The sequence below is a fragment of the Salvelinus alpinus genome, chromosome 20 (genome assembly GCF_045679555.1).
Source record: "Salvelinus alpinus chromosome 20, SLU_Salpinus.1, whole genome shotgun sequence".
NCBI classification, from domain to species: Eukaryota; Metazoa; Chordata; class Actinopteri; order Salmoniformes; family Salmonidae; genus Salvelinus; species Salvelinus alpinus.
The window spans coordinates 1,862,842-1,878,551 of record NC_092105.1 but is presented as its reverse complement, the minus strand read 5'-3'; the positions used below and the strand labels follow the sequence as shown (position 1 = coordinate 1,878,551).

Here is a 15,710-nt window from a genome sequence, read left to right as displayed (position 1 = left end):
ACCACAGTAGATACTAACACACCCCTCAGCATCACCCACCACAGTAGATACTAACACACCCCTCAGCATCACCACAGTAGATACTAACACACACATCAGCATCACCACAGTAGATATTAACACACACCTCAGCATCACCACAGTAGATACTAACACACCCCTCAGCATCACCATAGTAGATACTAACACACCCCTCAGCATCACCACAGTAGATACTAACACACACATCAGCATCACCACAGTAGATACTAACACACACACCTCAGCATCACCACAGTAGATACTAACACAAGGTAACAGTTGCAACATAACAGTCTGAAATGACCTGCATAAGTTAACTTGTGTGCATCATCTCGTTGGGTGTTCTGGTGAGAAGTTATGAAGAAGTGATGAGGCTGCATATCATACCTCCAGTAGTGCCTCCTTGTTCCGGTCTGCCATTTCACACGTCTCCTTCCGCCCCAACAAATAGTTCTGTGAATTTCCAGGTGAGGGAAAGGTCAATCAGAGTATGATCGTAAAGGAGAGAGGGAAAGGTCAATCAGGGTATGACCGTAAAGTTGAACAAAACCAAAAAATGTGTATTGCAGTCTGTCTTTGTCCATTTACTGCTTTCACAGTAAAGAAACAAATATCTAAATATGGAATTTAGCTGAACTGTCCCTTTAACATTTTAGCAGAGAACTAAAAGCGACTGTTCACCAAGGAGACAGCGACGCTCACCAGTTCCCAGTCTCATTCCTCATCTATTATTCAGAGTATAATCATCTACAACATACTGACCTAGATGTGAAGGACACGATGGGGGGTGGGGCGGAGGGGGGGGTAAACATACAGACAGCTGATACTACCACGGGTATCCATTTTGGTGAAACCAACCAATGTTTTATTTAAGGCAGCTCAGCCTCAGTCAGTGCATTTCTGCATCGGTTGTATAATCTGCATTCATTGGTATAATCTCCATTCAATTGTATAATCTCCATTCAATTGTATAATCTCCATTCAATTGTATAATCTCCATTCATTGGTATGATCTCCATTCAATTGTATAATCTCCATTCAATTGTATAATCTCCATTCAATTGTATAATCTGCATTCAATTGTATAATCTGCATTCATTGGTATAATCTCCATTCATTGGTATAATCTCCATTCAATTGTATAATCTCCATTCAATTGTATAATCTCCATTCAATTGTATAATCTCCATTCAATTGTATAATCTCCATTCAATTGTATAATCTGCATTCAATTGTATAATCTGCATTCAATTGTATAATCTGCATTCAATTGTATAATCTGCATTCAATTGTATAATCTGCATTCAATTGTATAATCTGCATCCAATTGTATAATCTGCATCCAATTGTATAATCTGCATCCAATTGTATAATCTGCATCCAATGGTATAATCTGCATCGGTTGATTGCAACTAAAGTGAGAAGGTTTATCTGTACTATATCAGGAAGTAATTATTATTCCCTTGGTTGGAATGCAGTTTCAGCTAATCAGCATACAGGACTGTAACTACCCATGTTACAACTAGACCTGTAGTCCTCTATAACAATGGACTGTAACTACCCATGTTACAGCTAGACCTGTAGTCCTCTATAACAATGGACTGTAACTACCCATGTTACAGCTAGACCTGTAGTCCTCTATAACAATGGACTGTAACTACCCATGTTACAACTAGACCTGTAGTCCTCTATAACAATGGACTGTAACTACCCATGTTACAACTAGACCTGTAGTCCTCTATAACAATGGACTGTAACTACCCATGTTACAACTAGACCTGTAGTCCTCTATAACAATGGACTGTAACTACCCATGTTACAGCTAGACCTGTAGTCCTCTATAACAATGGACTGTAACTACCCATGTTACAGCTAGACCTGTAGTCCTCTATAACAATGGACTGTAACTACCCATGTTACAACTAGACCTGTAGTCCTCTATAACAATGGACTGTAACTACCCATGTTACAGCTAGACCTGTAGTCCTCTATAACAATGGACTGTAACTACCCATGTTACAACTAGACCTGTAGTCCTCTATAACAATGGACTGTAACTACCCATGTTACAGCTAGACCTGTAGTCCTCTATAACAATGGACTGTAACTACCCATGTTACAACTAGACCTGTAGTCCTCTATAACAATGGACTGTAACTACCCATGTTACAGCTAGACCTGTAGTCCTCTATAACAATGGACTGTAACTACCCATGTTACAACTAGACCTGTAGTCCTCTATAACAATGGACTGTAACTACCCATGTTACAATTAGACCTGTAGTCCTCTATAACAATGGACTGTAACTACCCATGTTACAGCTAGACCTGTAGTCCTCTATAACAATGGACTGTAACTACCCATGTTACAGCTAGACCTGTAGTCCTCTATAACAATGGACTGTAACTACCCATGTTACAGCTAGACCTGTAGTCCTCTATAACAATGGACTGTAACTACCCATGTTACTAGACCTGTAGTCCTCTATAACAATGGACTGTAACTACCCATGTTACAACTAGACCTGTAGTCCTCTATAACAATGGACTGTAACTACCCATGTTACAGCTAGACCTGTAGTCCTCTATAACAATGGACTGTAACTACCCATGTTACAGCTAGACCTGTAGTCCTCTATAACAATGGACTGTAACTACCCATGTTACAACTAGACCTGTAGTCCTCTATAACAATGGACTGTAACTACCCATGTTACAGCTAGACCTGTAGTCCTCTATAACAATGGACTGTAACTACCCATGTTACAGCTAGACCTGTAGTCCTCTATAACAATGGACTGTAACTACCCATGTTACAACTAGACCTGTAGTCCTCTATAACAATGGACTGTAACTACCCATGTTACAGCTAGACCTGTAGTCCTCTATAACAATGGACTGTAACTACCCATGTTACAGCTAGACCTGTAGTCCTCTATAACAATGGACTGTAACTACCCATGTTACTAGACCTGTAGTCCTCTATAACAATGGACTGTAACTACCCATGTTACTAGACCTGTAGTCCTCTATAACAATGGACTGTAACTACCCATGTTACAGCTAGACCTGTAGTCCTCTATAACAATGGACTGTAACTACCCATGTTACTAGACCTGTAGTCCTCTATAACAATGGACTGTAACTACCCATGTTACTAGACCTGTAGTCCTCTATAACAATGGACTGTAACTACCCATGTTACAGCTAGACCTGTAGTCCTCTATAACAATGGACTGTAACTACCCATGTTACTAGACCTGTAGTCCTCTATAACAATGGACTGTAACTACCCATGTTACAGCTAGACCTGTAGTCCTCTATAACAATGGACTGTAACTACCCATGTTACTAGACCTGTAGTCCTCTATAACAATGGACTGTAACTACCCATGTTACAACTAGACCTGTAGTCCTCTATAACAATGGACTGTAACTACCCATGTTACAGCTAGACCTGTAGTCCTCTATAACAATGGACTGTAACTACCCATGTTACAACTAGACCTGTAGTCCTCTATAACAATGGACTGTAACTACCCATGTTACAGCTAGACCTGTAGTCCTCTATAACAATGGCCTGTAACTACCCATGTTACAACTAGACCTGTAGTCCTCTATAACAATGGACTGTAACTACCCATGTTACTAGACCTGTAGTCCTCTATAACAATGGACTGTAACTACCCATGTTACTAGACCTGTAGTCCTCTATAACAATGGTGCAGTGGTTGTCTGTCTCACCTGCGGGTTCTTGAAGAGGGCGTACTTCTCCACGCGTTCTATGAACATCAGTCTGTTCTGACTGTCTCTGGTCCAGTTCAGAAGGCTGTCCACCAGGTTCTCATGGTCCTCAAAGATACGCTCTGGGAGGGAAGGGAGACAGAGAGATAGACTTATCACCACTGGGGGACCTGAGCTCTAGGACCATGCCTCAGGACCTCCTGGCCTGATGACTCCAGGCTGTCCGCAGTCCACCTGGTCGTGCTGCTGCTCCAGTTTCTGCTGTTCTGCTTGTAGCTATGTAACCCTGACCTGTCATGAAGTTGGTTAGAGTATTCTGAACATTAGTCCTGTCATGAAGTTGGTTAGAGTATTCTGAACATTAGTCCTGTCATGAAGTTGGTTAGAGTAGTCTGAACATTAGGCCTATCATGAAGTTGGTTAGAGTATTCTGAACATTAGGCCTGTCATGAAGTTGGTTAGAGTATTCTGAACATTAGTCCTGTCATGAAGTTGGTTAGAGTATTCTGAACATTAGTCCTGTCATGAAGTTGGTTAGAGTAGTCTGAACATTAGGCCTATCATGAAGTTGGTTAGAGTATTCTGAACATTAGGCCTGTCATGAAGTTGGTTAGAGTATTCTGAACATTAGTCCTGTCATGAAGTTGGTTAGAGTAGTCTGAACATTAGGCCTATCATGAAGTTGGTTAGAGTATTCTGAACATTAGTCCTGTCATGAAGTTGGTTAGAGTATTCTGAACATTAGGCCTGTCATGAAGTTGGTTAGAGTATTCTGAACATTAGGCCTGTCATGAAGTTGGTTAGAGTATTCTGAACATTATGCCTGTCATGAAGTTGGTTAGAGTATTCTGAACATTAGGCCTGTCATGAAGTTGGTTAGAGTATTCTGAACATTAGGCCTGTCATGAAGTTGGTTAGAGTAGTCTGACATTAAGTCCTGTCATGAAGTTGGTTAGAGTATTCTGAACATTATGCCTATCATGAAGTTGGTTAGAGTATTCTGAACATTAGGCCTGTCATGAAGTTGGTTAGAGTATTCTGAACATTAGGCCTGTCATGAAGTTGGTTAGAGTATTCTGAACATTAGGCCTGTCATGAAGTTGGAGTTCCTTGCTTCAACAGTGGAAGAGCAGAGGGTTGTAAGAATCAGAGCCTGTGGCATCGGTGGAGTAAGAGTAGTCTAATATACTATAACTAAATAAACCTTAAACCAACAGTCATATAACTATATAAACCTTAACCCAACAGTCAAATAACCAAATAAACCTTAACCCAACAGCCATAGTAATATATATTCTTAAATTGTTCAATAAAAAAAAAGAGACAGTACAAATGTAGGATACATGATTTTTCCAGAGGTAGGATTTGAACCGTGGTAGGGGTGGAAGCCATTGTCATTAACATTAAGCCATGGAGACTTGAGTGTTGGCGGTCTAAAATATCGGATTTAGACAGCACCTGGCAAAATGGTGTGTTTTTATATTGTGAAAACGTAGTTGGTATTTCTGGCTACCTTGCTAGCTGTCTTTATAGATTAGATTAAAGGATCACATGCTAGCTAGTTAAGCCTTGTTCACATTGACAGTTTGAAGTGACTCAAATCCAATTTCTTTGCATATCCGATTGAAATTGTTTTTCCCCCCCTGCAGTCTGAACAGCCCAAAAAACACATGGAATCTGGTATTTCAAGCCACATTTCAAACCACCTTCGTAGGTGTTTTAATGTCGGATACAAATCTGATTCCTGACCATGCGACTTGTCTGAACGGTCAAATCTGATTTATTTGCCCTAAAGTGTTTTTTAAACTGTTATTTTATATACCGGTACATTGTTGCTAACTACTCAGTTAGCTAACTAGCTTGTTAATTGTATACAAACAAATGAGTGAACGTGCTAGAACGCTAAACAGCTATCTAGCTAGCGAGTTGACTGCTGTGGCTAGCTAAACAGCTACCTAGCTAGCTAGTTGACTACTGTGGCTAGCTAAACAGCTACCTAGCTAGCTAGTTGACTGCTTTGGCTAGCTAAACAGCTACCTAGCTAGCTAGTTGACTGCTGTGGCTAGCTAAACAGCTACCTAGCTAGCTAGTTGACTGCTGTGGCTAGCTAAACAGCTACCTAGCTAGCTAGTTGACTACTGTGATTAGCTAAACAGCTACCTAGCTAGCTAGTTGACTGCTGTGGCTAGCTAAACAGCTACCTAGCTAGCTAGTTGACTACTGTGGCTAGCTAAACAGCTACCTAGCTAGCTAGTTGACTGCTGTGGCTAGCTAAACAGCTACCTAGCTAGCTAGTTGACTGCTGTGGCTAGCTAAACAGCTACCTAGCTAGCTAGTTGACTGCTGTGGCTAGCTAAATAGCTACCTAGCTAGCTAGTTGACTGCTGTGGCTAGCTAAACAGCTACCTAGCTAGCTAGTTGACTGCTGTGGCTAGCTAAACAGCTACCTAGCTAGCTAGTTGACTGCTGTGGCTAGCTAAACAGCTACCTAGCTAGCTAGTTGACTGCTGTGGCTAGCTAAATAGCTACCTAGCTAGCTAGTTGACTGCTTTGGCTAGCTAAACAGCTACCTAGCTAGCTAGTTGACTGCTGTGGCTAGCTAAATAGCTACCTAGCTAGCTAGTTGACTGCTTTGGCTAGCTAAACAGCTACCTAGCTAGCTAGTTGACTGCTGTGGCTAGCTAAACAGCTACCTAGCTAGCTAGTTGACTGCTGTGGCTAGCTAAACAGCTACCTAGCTAGCTAGTTGACTGCTGTGGCTAGCTAAACAGCTACCTAGCTAGCTAGTTGACTGCCATGGCTAGCTAAACAGCTTCCTAGCTAGCTAGTTGACTGCTGTGGCTAGCTAAACAGCTACCTAGCTAGCTAGTTGACTGCTGTGGCTAGCTAAACAGCTACCTAGCTAGCTAGTTGACTGCTGTGGCTAGCTAAACAGCTACCTAGCTAGCGAGTTGACTACTGTGGCTAGCTAAACAGCTACCTAGCTAGCTAGTTGACTGCTGTGGCTAGCTAAATACAACCCATATTTATGATTATTTATTTTCCCTTTTCTACTTTAACTATTTGTACATCGTTACAACACTGTATATAGACATACTATGACATTTGAAATGTCTTTATTCTTTTGGAACTTCTGTGAGTGTAATGTTTACTGTTCATTTTTATTGTTTATTTCACTTTTGTTTATTATCTACTTCACTTACTTGGTCAATGTTAACATATGTTTCCCCTGCCAATAAAGCCCTTAAACTGAAATTGAATTGAGAGGCCGGCCTGGCCAGTAAGAGAATATCCAGGAGATATAGGTTAGGTCACACGCACCATCACTCTGGACCTACAGAGACCGAGGCAGAGCTGTGGACCTACATAGACCGAGGCAGAGCTGTGGACCTACATAGACCGAGGCAGAGCTGTGGACCTACATAGACGGAGTCAGAGCTGTGGACCTACATAGACCGAGGCAGAGCTGTGGACCTACATAGACGGAGTCAGAGCTGTGGACCTACATAGACTGAGTCAGAGCTGTGGACCTACATAGACGGAGTCAGAGCTGTGGACCTACATAAACCGAGGCAGAGCTGTGGACCTACATAGACGGAGGCAGAGCTGTGGACCTACATAGACGGAGTCAGAGCTGTGGACCTACATAGACGGAGTCAGAGCTGTGGACCTACAGAGACCGAGGCAGAGCTGTGGACCTACATAGACCGAGGCAGAGCTGTGGACCTACATAGACGGAGTCAGAGCTGTGGACCTACATAGACTGAGGCAGAGCTGTGGACCTACATAGACGGAGTCAGAGCTGTGGACCTACATAAACCGAGGCAGAGCTGTGGACCTACATAGACGGAGGCAGAGCTGTGGACCTACATAGACGGAGTCAGAGCTGTGGACCTACATAGACGGAGTCAGAGCTGTGGACCTACAGAGACCGAGGCAGAGCTGTGGACCTACATAGACTGAGGCAGAGCTGTGGACCTACATAGACGGAGGCAGAGCTGTGGACCTACATAGACGGAGGCAGAGCTGTGGACCTACATAGACTGAGGCAGAGCTGTGGACCTACATAGATGGAGGCAGAGCTGTGGACCTACATAGACCGAGGCAGAGCTGTGGACCTACATAGACTGAGTCAGAGCTGTGGACCTACATAGACGGAGTCAGAGCTGTGGACCTACATAGACGGAGTCAGAGCTGTGGACCTACATAGACCGAGGCAGAGCTGTGGACCTACATAGACGGAGTCAGAGCTGTGGACCTACATAGACGGAGGCAGAGCTGTGGACCTACATAGACGGAGTCAGAGCTGTGGACCTACATAAACCGAGGCAGAGCTGTGGACCTACATAGACGGAGGCAGAGCTGTGGACCTACATAGACGGAGTCAGAGCTGTGGACCTACATAGACGGAGTCAGAGCTGTGGACCTACAGAGACCGAGGCAGAGCTGTGGACCTACATAGACCGAGGCAGAGCTGTGGACCTACATAGACGGAGTCAGAGCTGTGGACCTACATAGACTGAGGCAGAGCTGTGGACCTACATAGACGGAGTCAGAGCTGTGGACCTACATAAACCGAGGCAGAGCTGTGGACCTACATAGACGGAGGCAGAGCTGTGGACCTACATAGACGGAGTCAGAGCTGTGGACCTACATAGACGGAGTCAGAGCTGTGGACCTACAGAGACCGAGGCAGAGCTGTGGACCTACAGAGACTGAGGCAGAGCTGTGGACCTACATAGACGGAGTCAGAGCTGTGGACCTACATAGACGGAGGCAGAGCTGTGGACCTACATAGACGGAGGCAGAGCTGTGGACCTACATAGACGGAGGCAGAGCTGTGGACCTACATAGACTGAGGCAGAGCTGTGGACCTACATAGATGGAGGCAGAGCTGTGGACCTACATAGACCGAGGCAGAGCTGTGGACCTACATAGACGGAGTCAGAGCTGTGGACCTACATAGACGGAGTCAGAGCTGTGGACCTACATAGACCGAGGCAGAGCTGTGGACCTACATAGACGGAGTCAGAGCTGTGGACCTACATAGACGGAGGCAGAGCTGTGGACCTACATAGACGGAGGCAGAGCTGTGGACCTACATAGACGGAGTCAGAGCTGTGGACCTACATAGACGGAGTCAGAGCTGTGGACCTACATAGACCGAGGCAGAGCTGTGGACCTACATAGACGGAGTCAGAGCTGTGGACCTACATAGACGGAGGCAGAGCTGTGGACCTACATAGACGGAGGCAGAGCTGTGGACCTACATCGACTGAGGCAGAGCTGTGGACCTACATAGACGGAGGCAGAGCTGTGGACCTACATAGACGGAGGCAGAGCTGTGGACCTACATAGACTGAGGCAGAGCTGTGGACCTACATAGACTGAGGCAGAGCTGTGGACCTACATAGACCGAGGCAGAGCTGTGGACCTACATAGACTGAGGCAGAGCTGTGGACCTACAGAATGTCAATGGCCACCAACCCTCTCTGCTGCAGAATGTCAATGGCCACCAACCCTCTCTGCTGCAGAATGTCAATGGCCACCAACCCTCTCTGCTGCAGAATGTCAATGGCCACCAACCCTCTCTGCTGCAGAATGTCAATGTCCACCAATCCTCTCTGCTGCAGAATGTCAATGGCCACCAACCCTCTCTGCTGCAGAATGTCAATGGCCACCAACCCTCTCTGCTGCAGAATGTCAATGGCCACCAATCCTCTCTGCTGCAGAATGTCAATGGCCACCAACCCTCTCTGCTGCAGAATGTCAATGGCCACCAACCCTCTCTGCTGCAGAATGTCAATGGCCACCAACCCTCTCTGCTGCAGAATGTCAATGGCCACCAACACTCTCTGCTGCAGAATGTCAATGGCCACCAACCCTCTCTGCTGCAGAATGTCAATGGCCACCAACCCTCTCTGCTGCAGAATGTCAATGGCCACCAACCCTCTCTGCTGCAGAATGTCAATGGCCACCAACCCTCTCTGCTGCAGAATGTCAATGGCCACCAACCCTCTCTGCTGCAGAATGTCAATGGCCACCAACCCTCTCTGCTGCAGAATGTCAATGGCCACCAACCCTCTCTGCTGCAGAATGTCAATGGCCACCAACCCTCTCTGCTGCAGAATGTCAATGGCGTTTAATACCCCCCCCTCTGGGGGCGTTTTCATATTCTAAGCCATTGAGTTCAATCTTTTTATCCCTGTTGTGGTTGCCCATCCCCCTCATCTGCTGCTCAGAGCAGACCACAGCCACATGACCATGCCTAGTAATCCCTTTGTTATTTCAGAAAATCAACTGGGAAATTATATAAAGAATTGTATGTCTGTGTCATCGCTCCAGACTTGAGGCACCTATCCATCTGCAGTTGGAGAAGTGTCTGCAGTGTCTTATCCATCTGCAGTTGGAGAAGTGTCTGCAGTGTCTAATCCATCTGCAGTTGGAGCAGTGTCTGCAGTGTCTTATCCATCTGCAGTCGGAGAACTGTTTTATCCATCTGCAGTTGGAGAAGTGTCTTATTCATCTGCAGTTGGAGAAGTGTCTTATCCATCTGCAGTTGGAGAAGTGTCCTATCCATCTGCAGTTGGAGAAGTGTCCTATCCATCTGCAGTTGGAGCAGTGTCTGCAGTGTCTAATCCATCTGCAATTGGAGCAGTGTCTTATCCATCTGCAGTTGGAGAACCATATTATCCATCTGCAGTTGGAGAAGCATCTTATCCATCTGCAGTCGGAGCAGTGTCTGCAGTGTCTGATCCATCTGCAGTTGGAGCAGTGTCTGCAGTGACTTATCCATCTGCAGTTGGAGAACTGTATTATCCATCTGCAGTTGGATAAGCGTCATATCCATCTGCAGTTGGAGCAGTGTCTGCAGTGTCTTATCCATCTGCAGTCGGAGCAGTGTATTATCCATCTGCAGTTGGAGAAGTGTCTTATCCATCTGCAGTCGGAGCAGTGTCTGCAGTATCTTATCCATCTGCAGTCGGAGCAGTGTCTGCAGTGTCTTATCCATCTGCAGTCGGAGCAGTGTCTGCAGTGTCTTATCCATCTGCAGTTGGAGAACTGTATTATCCATCTGCAGTTGGAACAGTGTCTTATCCATCTGCAGTCGGAGCAGTGTCTTTACCATCTGCAGTCGGAGAAGTGTCCACAGTATTTGTGTGTGTTTGCTCCTTACCCATCTGCAGTTCGTTGATGGTCTCGACCAGGGACCAGTCAGGACTGTAGCCACAGTGGGACTTGTCCAACAAGCTGTCCAGAACCTGTCTGACAGTCTGTCTCTCGTCCACCATCATGGTTTTAGAGCTCTCATCTGACAGGTGGACTCTGATCACCAGCTAGAGGACAGGGGACACAGAGAGAGGGCGTCTTCACATCAGACTACAGTAGAATGGTTCAATAAAAGAAGGGACCACACACAGGATAAGACAGCAGGCTAACTTTACGTCACATACGGGTCACACACAGGATAAGACAGCAGGCTAACTTTACGTCACATACGGGTCACACACAGGATAAGACAGCAGGCTAACTTTACGTCACATACGGGTCACACACAGGATAAGACAGCAGGCTAACTTTACGTCACATACGGGTCACACACAGGTCACACACAGGATAAGACAGCAGGCTAACTTTACGTCACATACGGGTCACACACAGGTCACACACAGGATAAGACAGCAGGCTAACTTTACGTCACATACGGGTCACATACGGGTCACACACAGGATAAGACAGCAGGCTAACTTTACGTCACATACGGGTCACACACAGGATAAGACAGCAGGCTAACTTTACATCACATACGGATCACACATAGGATAAGACAGCAGGCTAACTTTACATCACATACGGGTCACATACGGGTCACATTTAAAAAAATGTGTTTAACCTTTATTTATCTAGGCAAGTCAGTTAAGAACAAATTCTTATTTTCAATGACGGACTAGGAACAGCGGGTTAACTGCCTTGTTCAGGGGCAGAACAACAGATTATTACCATGTCAGCTCAGGGATTCGAATTTGCAACCTTTCGGCAACCAACGCTCTAACCACTAGGCTACCCTGCCGCCCCGATACGGATCCCAAACTGGTCACATACGGGGCACAGATTTCACCCATTTTTTTCCTCCCCAATTTCGTGGTATCCAATTGGTAGTTACAGTGTTGTTGCAACTCCCAACGTCCCCGGTGTTTCATATTCTCCCAGATTAGTATTCGGATTAAGCTACATTTTGAACTAATTCTCCGCAGTAGAGAAGCTGTTCTCTCTGCCATATAAAGCAGTTAGTTATTCCTCTCAGCTCCAAAACAGGAACAGTCAGAATTTCTCATAGTAAAGAACAAGAGAGTGAGAGAGAGAGAGAGAGAGAGAGTGTGAGGATAGAGAGAGAGAGAGAGAGTGTGAGGAGAGAGAGAGAGTGTGAGGAGAGAGAGAGAGAGTGTGTGAGGAGAGAGAGAGAGAGTGTGTGAGGAGAGAGAGAGAGGGTGTGTGAGGAGAGAGAGAGAGAGTGTGTGAGGAGAGAGAGAGAGAGTGTGTGAGGAGAGAGAGAGAGAGAGAGAGAGAGAGAGAGAGAGAGAGAGAGAGAGTGAGTGTGAGGAGAGAGAGAGAGTGTGAGGAGAGAGAGAGAGAGTGTGAGGAGAGAGAGAGAGAGAGAGAGTGAGGAGAGAGAGAGAGTGTGAGGAGAGAGAGAGAGAGTGTGAGGAGAGAGAGAGAGAGAGAGAGTGTGAGGAGAGAGAGAGAGAGAGTGTGAGGAGAGAGAGAGAGAGTGTGAGGAGAGAGAGAGAGAGAGAGAGTGTGAGGAGAGAGAGAGAGAGAGAGTGTGAGGAGAGAGAGAGAGAGAGAGTGTGAGGAGAGAGAGAGAGAGAGAGTGTGAGGAGAGAGAGAGAGAGAGAGAGAGAGAGACAGTGTGAGGAGAGAGAGAGAGAGAGAGAGAGAGTGTGAGGAGAGAGAGAGAGAGAGAGAGAGTGTGAGGAGAGAGAGAGAGTGTGAGGATAGAGAGTTGGGTAGAAAGAGGGGTAGAGAGAGTGAGGGTGAGAGGGAGGGAGAGAGAGCGAGAGGGAGGGAGAGAGAGCGAGAGGGAGGGAGGGAGAGAGGGAGCGAGAGGGAGAGAGGGAGCGAGAGGGAGAGAGGGAGCGAGAGGGAGGGAGGGAGAGAGGGAGGGAGCGAGGGAGGGAGCGAGGGAGGGAGGGAGGGAGAGAGGGAGGGAGCGAGGGAGGGAGGGAGGGAGGGAGCGAGGGAGGGAGCGAGGGAGGGAGAGAGAGCGAGAGGGAGAGAGAGAGGGAGAGAGAGCGAGAGGGAGAGAGAGAGGGAGAGAGAGACAGAGAGAGGGAGAGAGAGGGAGAGTGAGGGAGAGTGAGGGAGAGAGAGTGAGGGAGAGAGAGGGAGAGAGGGAGGGAGAGAGGGAGGGAGAAAGGGAGGGAGAAAGGGAGGGAGGGAGAGAGGGAGGGAGAGAGAGGGAGAGGGAGGGAGCGAGAGGGAGAGTGAGGGAGAGAGCCTGGGGTCCAGCCTGCAGTGACCTGAGCCATATAACAGAGTAGGGCGTCAGAGCCTGGTTACATCAAGTCTTCATCACTAATCCTCCGTGTAGACCAGTGAAGCCAGGAATAGCAGCTACCTAGCAGCAGGAGTCAGTCAGGTAAATTCACCTTTTTAACCTGGGCCTCCTTGATCTTCTCCAAAGCCACGCGGATCTTCTCTGCCTTCTTCTTGGCAACCTGCTCCTCCTACACACACACACATAACACAAATACTTTACAGATATGTCCTCACACACACACCGCACCATTACAGAGTCCACACAGCCGCCCCACCCCCAACTATCCATCTCCCCCTCAGGTGAGACCCTCCACCTCCCTCACGCCATCGCTGCTCTCTCACTTACCTGGCTCCTCCAACAAGATGCCATTGTGACGATCTCTATCTACACCAGGCAACGTTTCTGTGTTCCTTTATGGAACAGAACATATATTCCCCAGTTTAGAATTGAAGTGCGTCTTCGGTATAAAATCTGTTACATTGTTGTCCAAAACGGTGTCTTGTCTTTCAGAGATGGCTACTGTTAAAATCATCCCCCGGTGTTTCATATTCTCCCAGATTAGTATTCGGATTAAGCTACATTTTGAACCGATTCTCCGCAGTAGAGAAGCTGTTCTCTCTTCCATATAAAGCAGTTAGTTATTCCTCTCAGCTCCAAAGAACTTCCTCAAAACAGGAACAGTCAGAGTATCTCATAGTAAAATAACTTTTTTGTTGTTGTATTTCCTTTAGTTAGTAAACCAATCCAGTTAGTTCATTACCGTCCGTACCGTGCGTACCGTCCTTGCCCGGTGAGGAGCTTCCAATCACAGAGATACGTACGGGACTAGTAGTAAACTAGACAATATGAAATGATTCTGTTCTGAGCAGGTTGGTTCTAAACAAACAACTGTATTCCAGTGGTGCTGAAAGAGAAACTGACAACAGGAAAGGAGAGAATCCTTTTCACTAGGATACATTTCTGGCAGAGAGCGAGGGAGGTAGAGAGGGAGGACAGGCTGGCTGTGCCAACACCACACAGACGGTGATCCCTCCCTCTCTCTCTCTCTCTCTCTCTCTGTTGTGATAATGATCTCCCTCTCCCACTCCCTCCCTTCTTGTGTTACAGCCGGAATTTAAAATTGATTAAATTGAGAATTGTGTCACTGGCCTATACACAATACCCCATAATGTCAAAGTAGAATGATGTTTTTAGAAATGTTTACAAGGTGGGAAGGGCCAGTGTTGAGTGCAATAGAGATTGCGTCATCTGTGGATCTGTTGGGGCGGTATGCAAATTAGAGTGTGTCTAGGGTTTCTGGGTTGATGGTGTTGATGTGAGCCATGACCAGCCTTTCAAAGCACTTCATGGTTATCGACGTGAGTGCTACGTGGGCAGTAGTCATTTCGACAGGTTACCTTGGCGTTCTAGGGCACAGGGACTATGGTGGTATGCTTGAATCATGTAGGTATTACAGACTCGGTCAGGGAGAGGTTGAAATTGTCAGTGAAGAAACTTGCCAGTTGGTCCACTCATGTTCAGAGTACACGCCCTGGTAATCGGTCTGGCCTCGCGGCATTGTGAATGTTGACCTGTTTAAAAGTCTTGCTGACATTGGCAACGGAGAGCATGATCACACAGTCGTCCGGAACAACTGGTGCACTCATGTATGATTCAGTGTTGCTTGCCTCGAAGTGAGCATAGAAGGCATTTAGCCCGTCTGGTAGGCTCGTGTCACTTGGCAGCTCGCGGCTGGGTTTCCTTTTGTAGTCCGTAATAGTTTGCAAACCCTGCCACATCCGACGAGCGTCAGAGCCATTGTAGTAGGATTCAATCTTAGTCCTGTATTGAGGTTTTGCCTGTTTGATGATTTGTCGGAGGGCGTAGCAGGATTTCTTATAAGCGTCCGGATTAGAGTCCTGCTCCTTGAAAGCGGCAGCTCTAGCCTTTAGCTCGGTGCAGATGTTGCCTGGGATCCATGGCTTCTGGTTGGGATATGTACGTACGGTCACTGTGGGGACGACGTCGTCGATGCACTTATTGATGGAAGCCAGTGACTGAGGTGGTGTACTCCTCAATGCCATCAGATGAATCCAGAAACATACTCCAGTCTATGCTAGCAAAACACTGGTACTTCAACTCTCTCCTGACAAGCCCGGTCATCCACTGGCACATTTAATGTTTCCTCTCCAAGCACTGTGAGTAGACCTGTCAATGTTCTCTCAGTGTAGTCACTCACAAACACAATCACATTATTACACATCAATGACTTTCCTCTTTGCTCGTTCTCATCTCTTTTGTCTAACTGTGTAGTGTGTTGAGTTAATGTTTTTTTGTCTTCCCGGTCAAATCCTGTCCGGCCATCAGTGGAAGAGTTCTTCTCCAATACCACGTTGGCATGGTGTGGGTAGCTGGCTCAGTTCAG

At 46.4% G+C, this 15,710-nt stretch overlaps 1 protein-coding gene across 3 annotated transcripts in view; it reads right to left on the bottom strand.

The window, feature by feature from the left end:
* Window positions 1–15,710, bottom strand: part of LOC139546198 (ras-associated and pleckstrin homology domains-containing protein 1-like) — a 173,973-nt gene that overhangs the window by 35,143 nt on the left and 123,120 nt on the right. For all 3 annotated transcript variants that reach the window (XM_071354299.1, XM_071354300.1, XM_071354301.1), the window contains 4 exons: window positions 13,416–13,493; window positions 10,943–11,102; window positions 3,766–3,887; window positions 409–474 (listed from right to left, as the gene is read on the bottom strand). In XM_071354299.1, coding sequence (XP_071210400.1) covers window positions 409–474; window positions 3,766–3,887; window positions 10,943–11,102; window positions 13,416–13,493 — 426 coding nt within the window. The remainder of the gene's footprint in view (window positions 1–408; window positions 475–3,765; window positions 3,888–10,942; window positions 11,103–13,415; window positions 13,494–15,710) is intronic.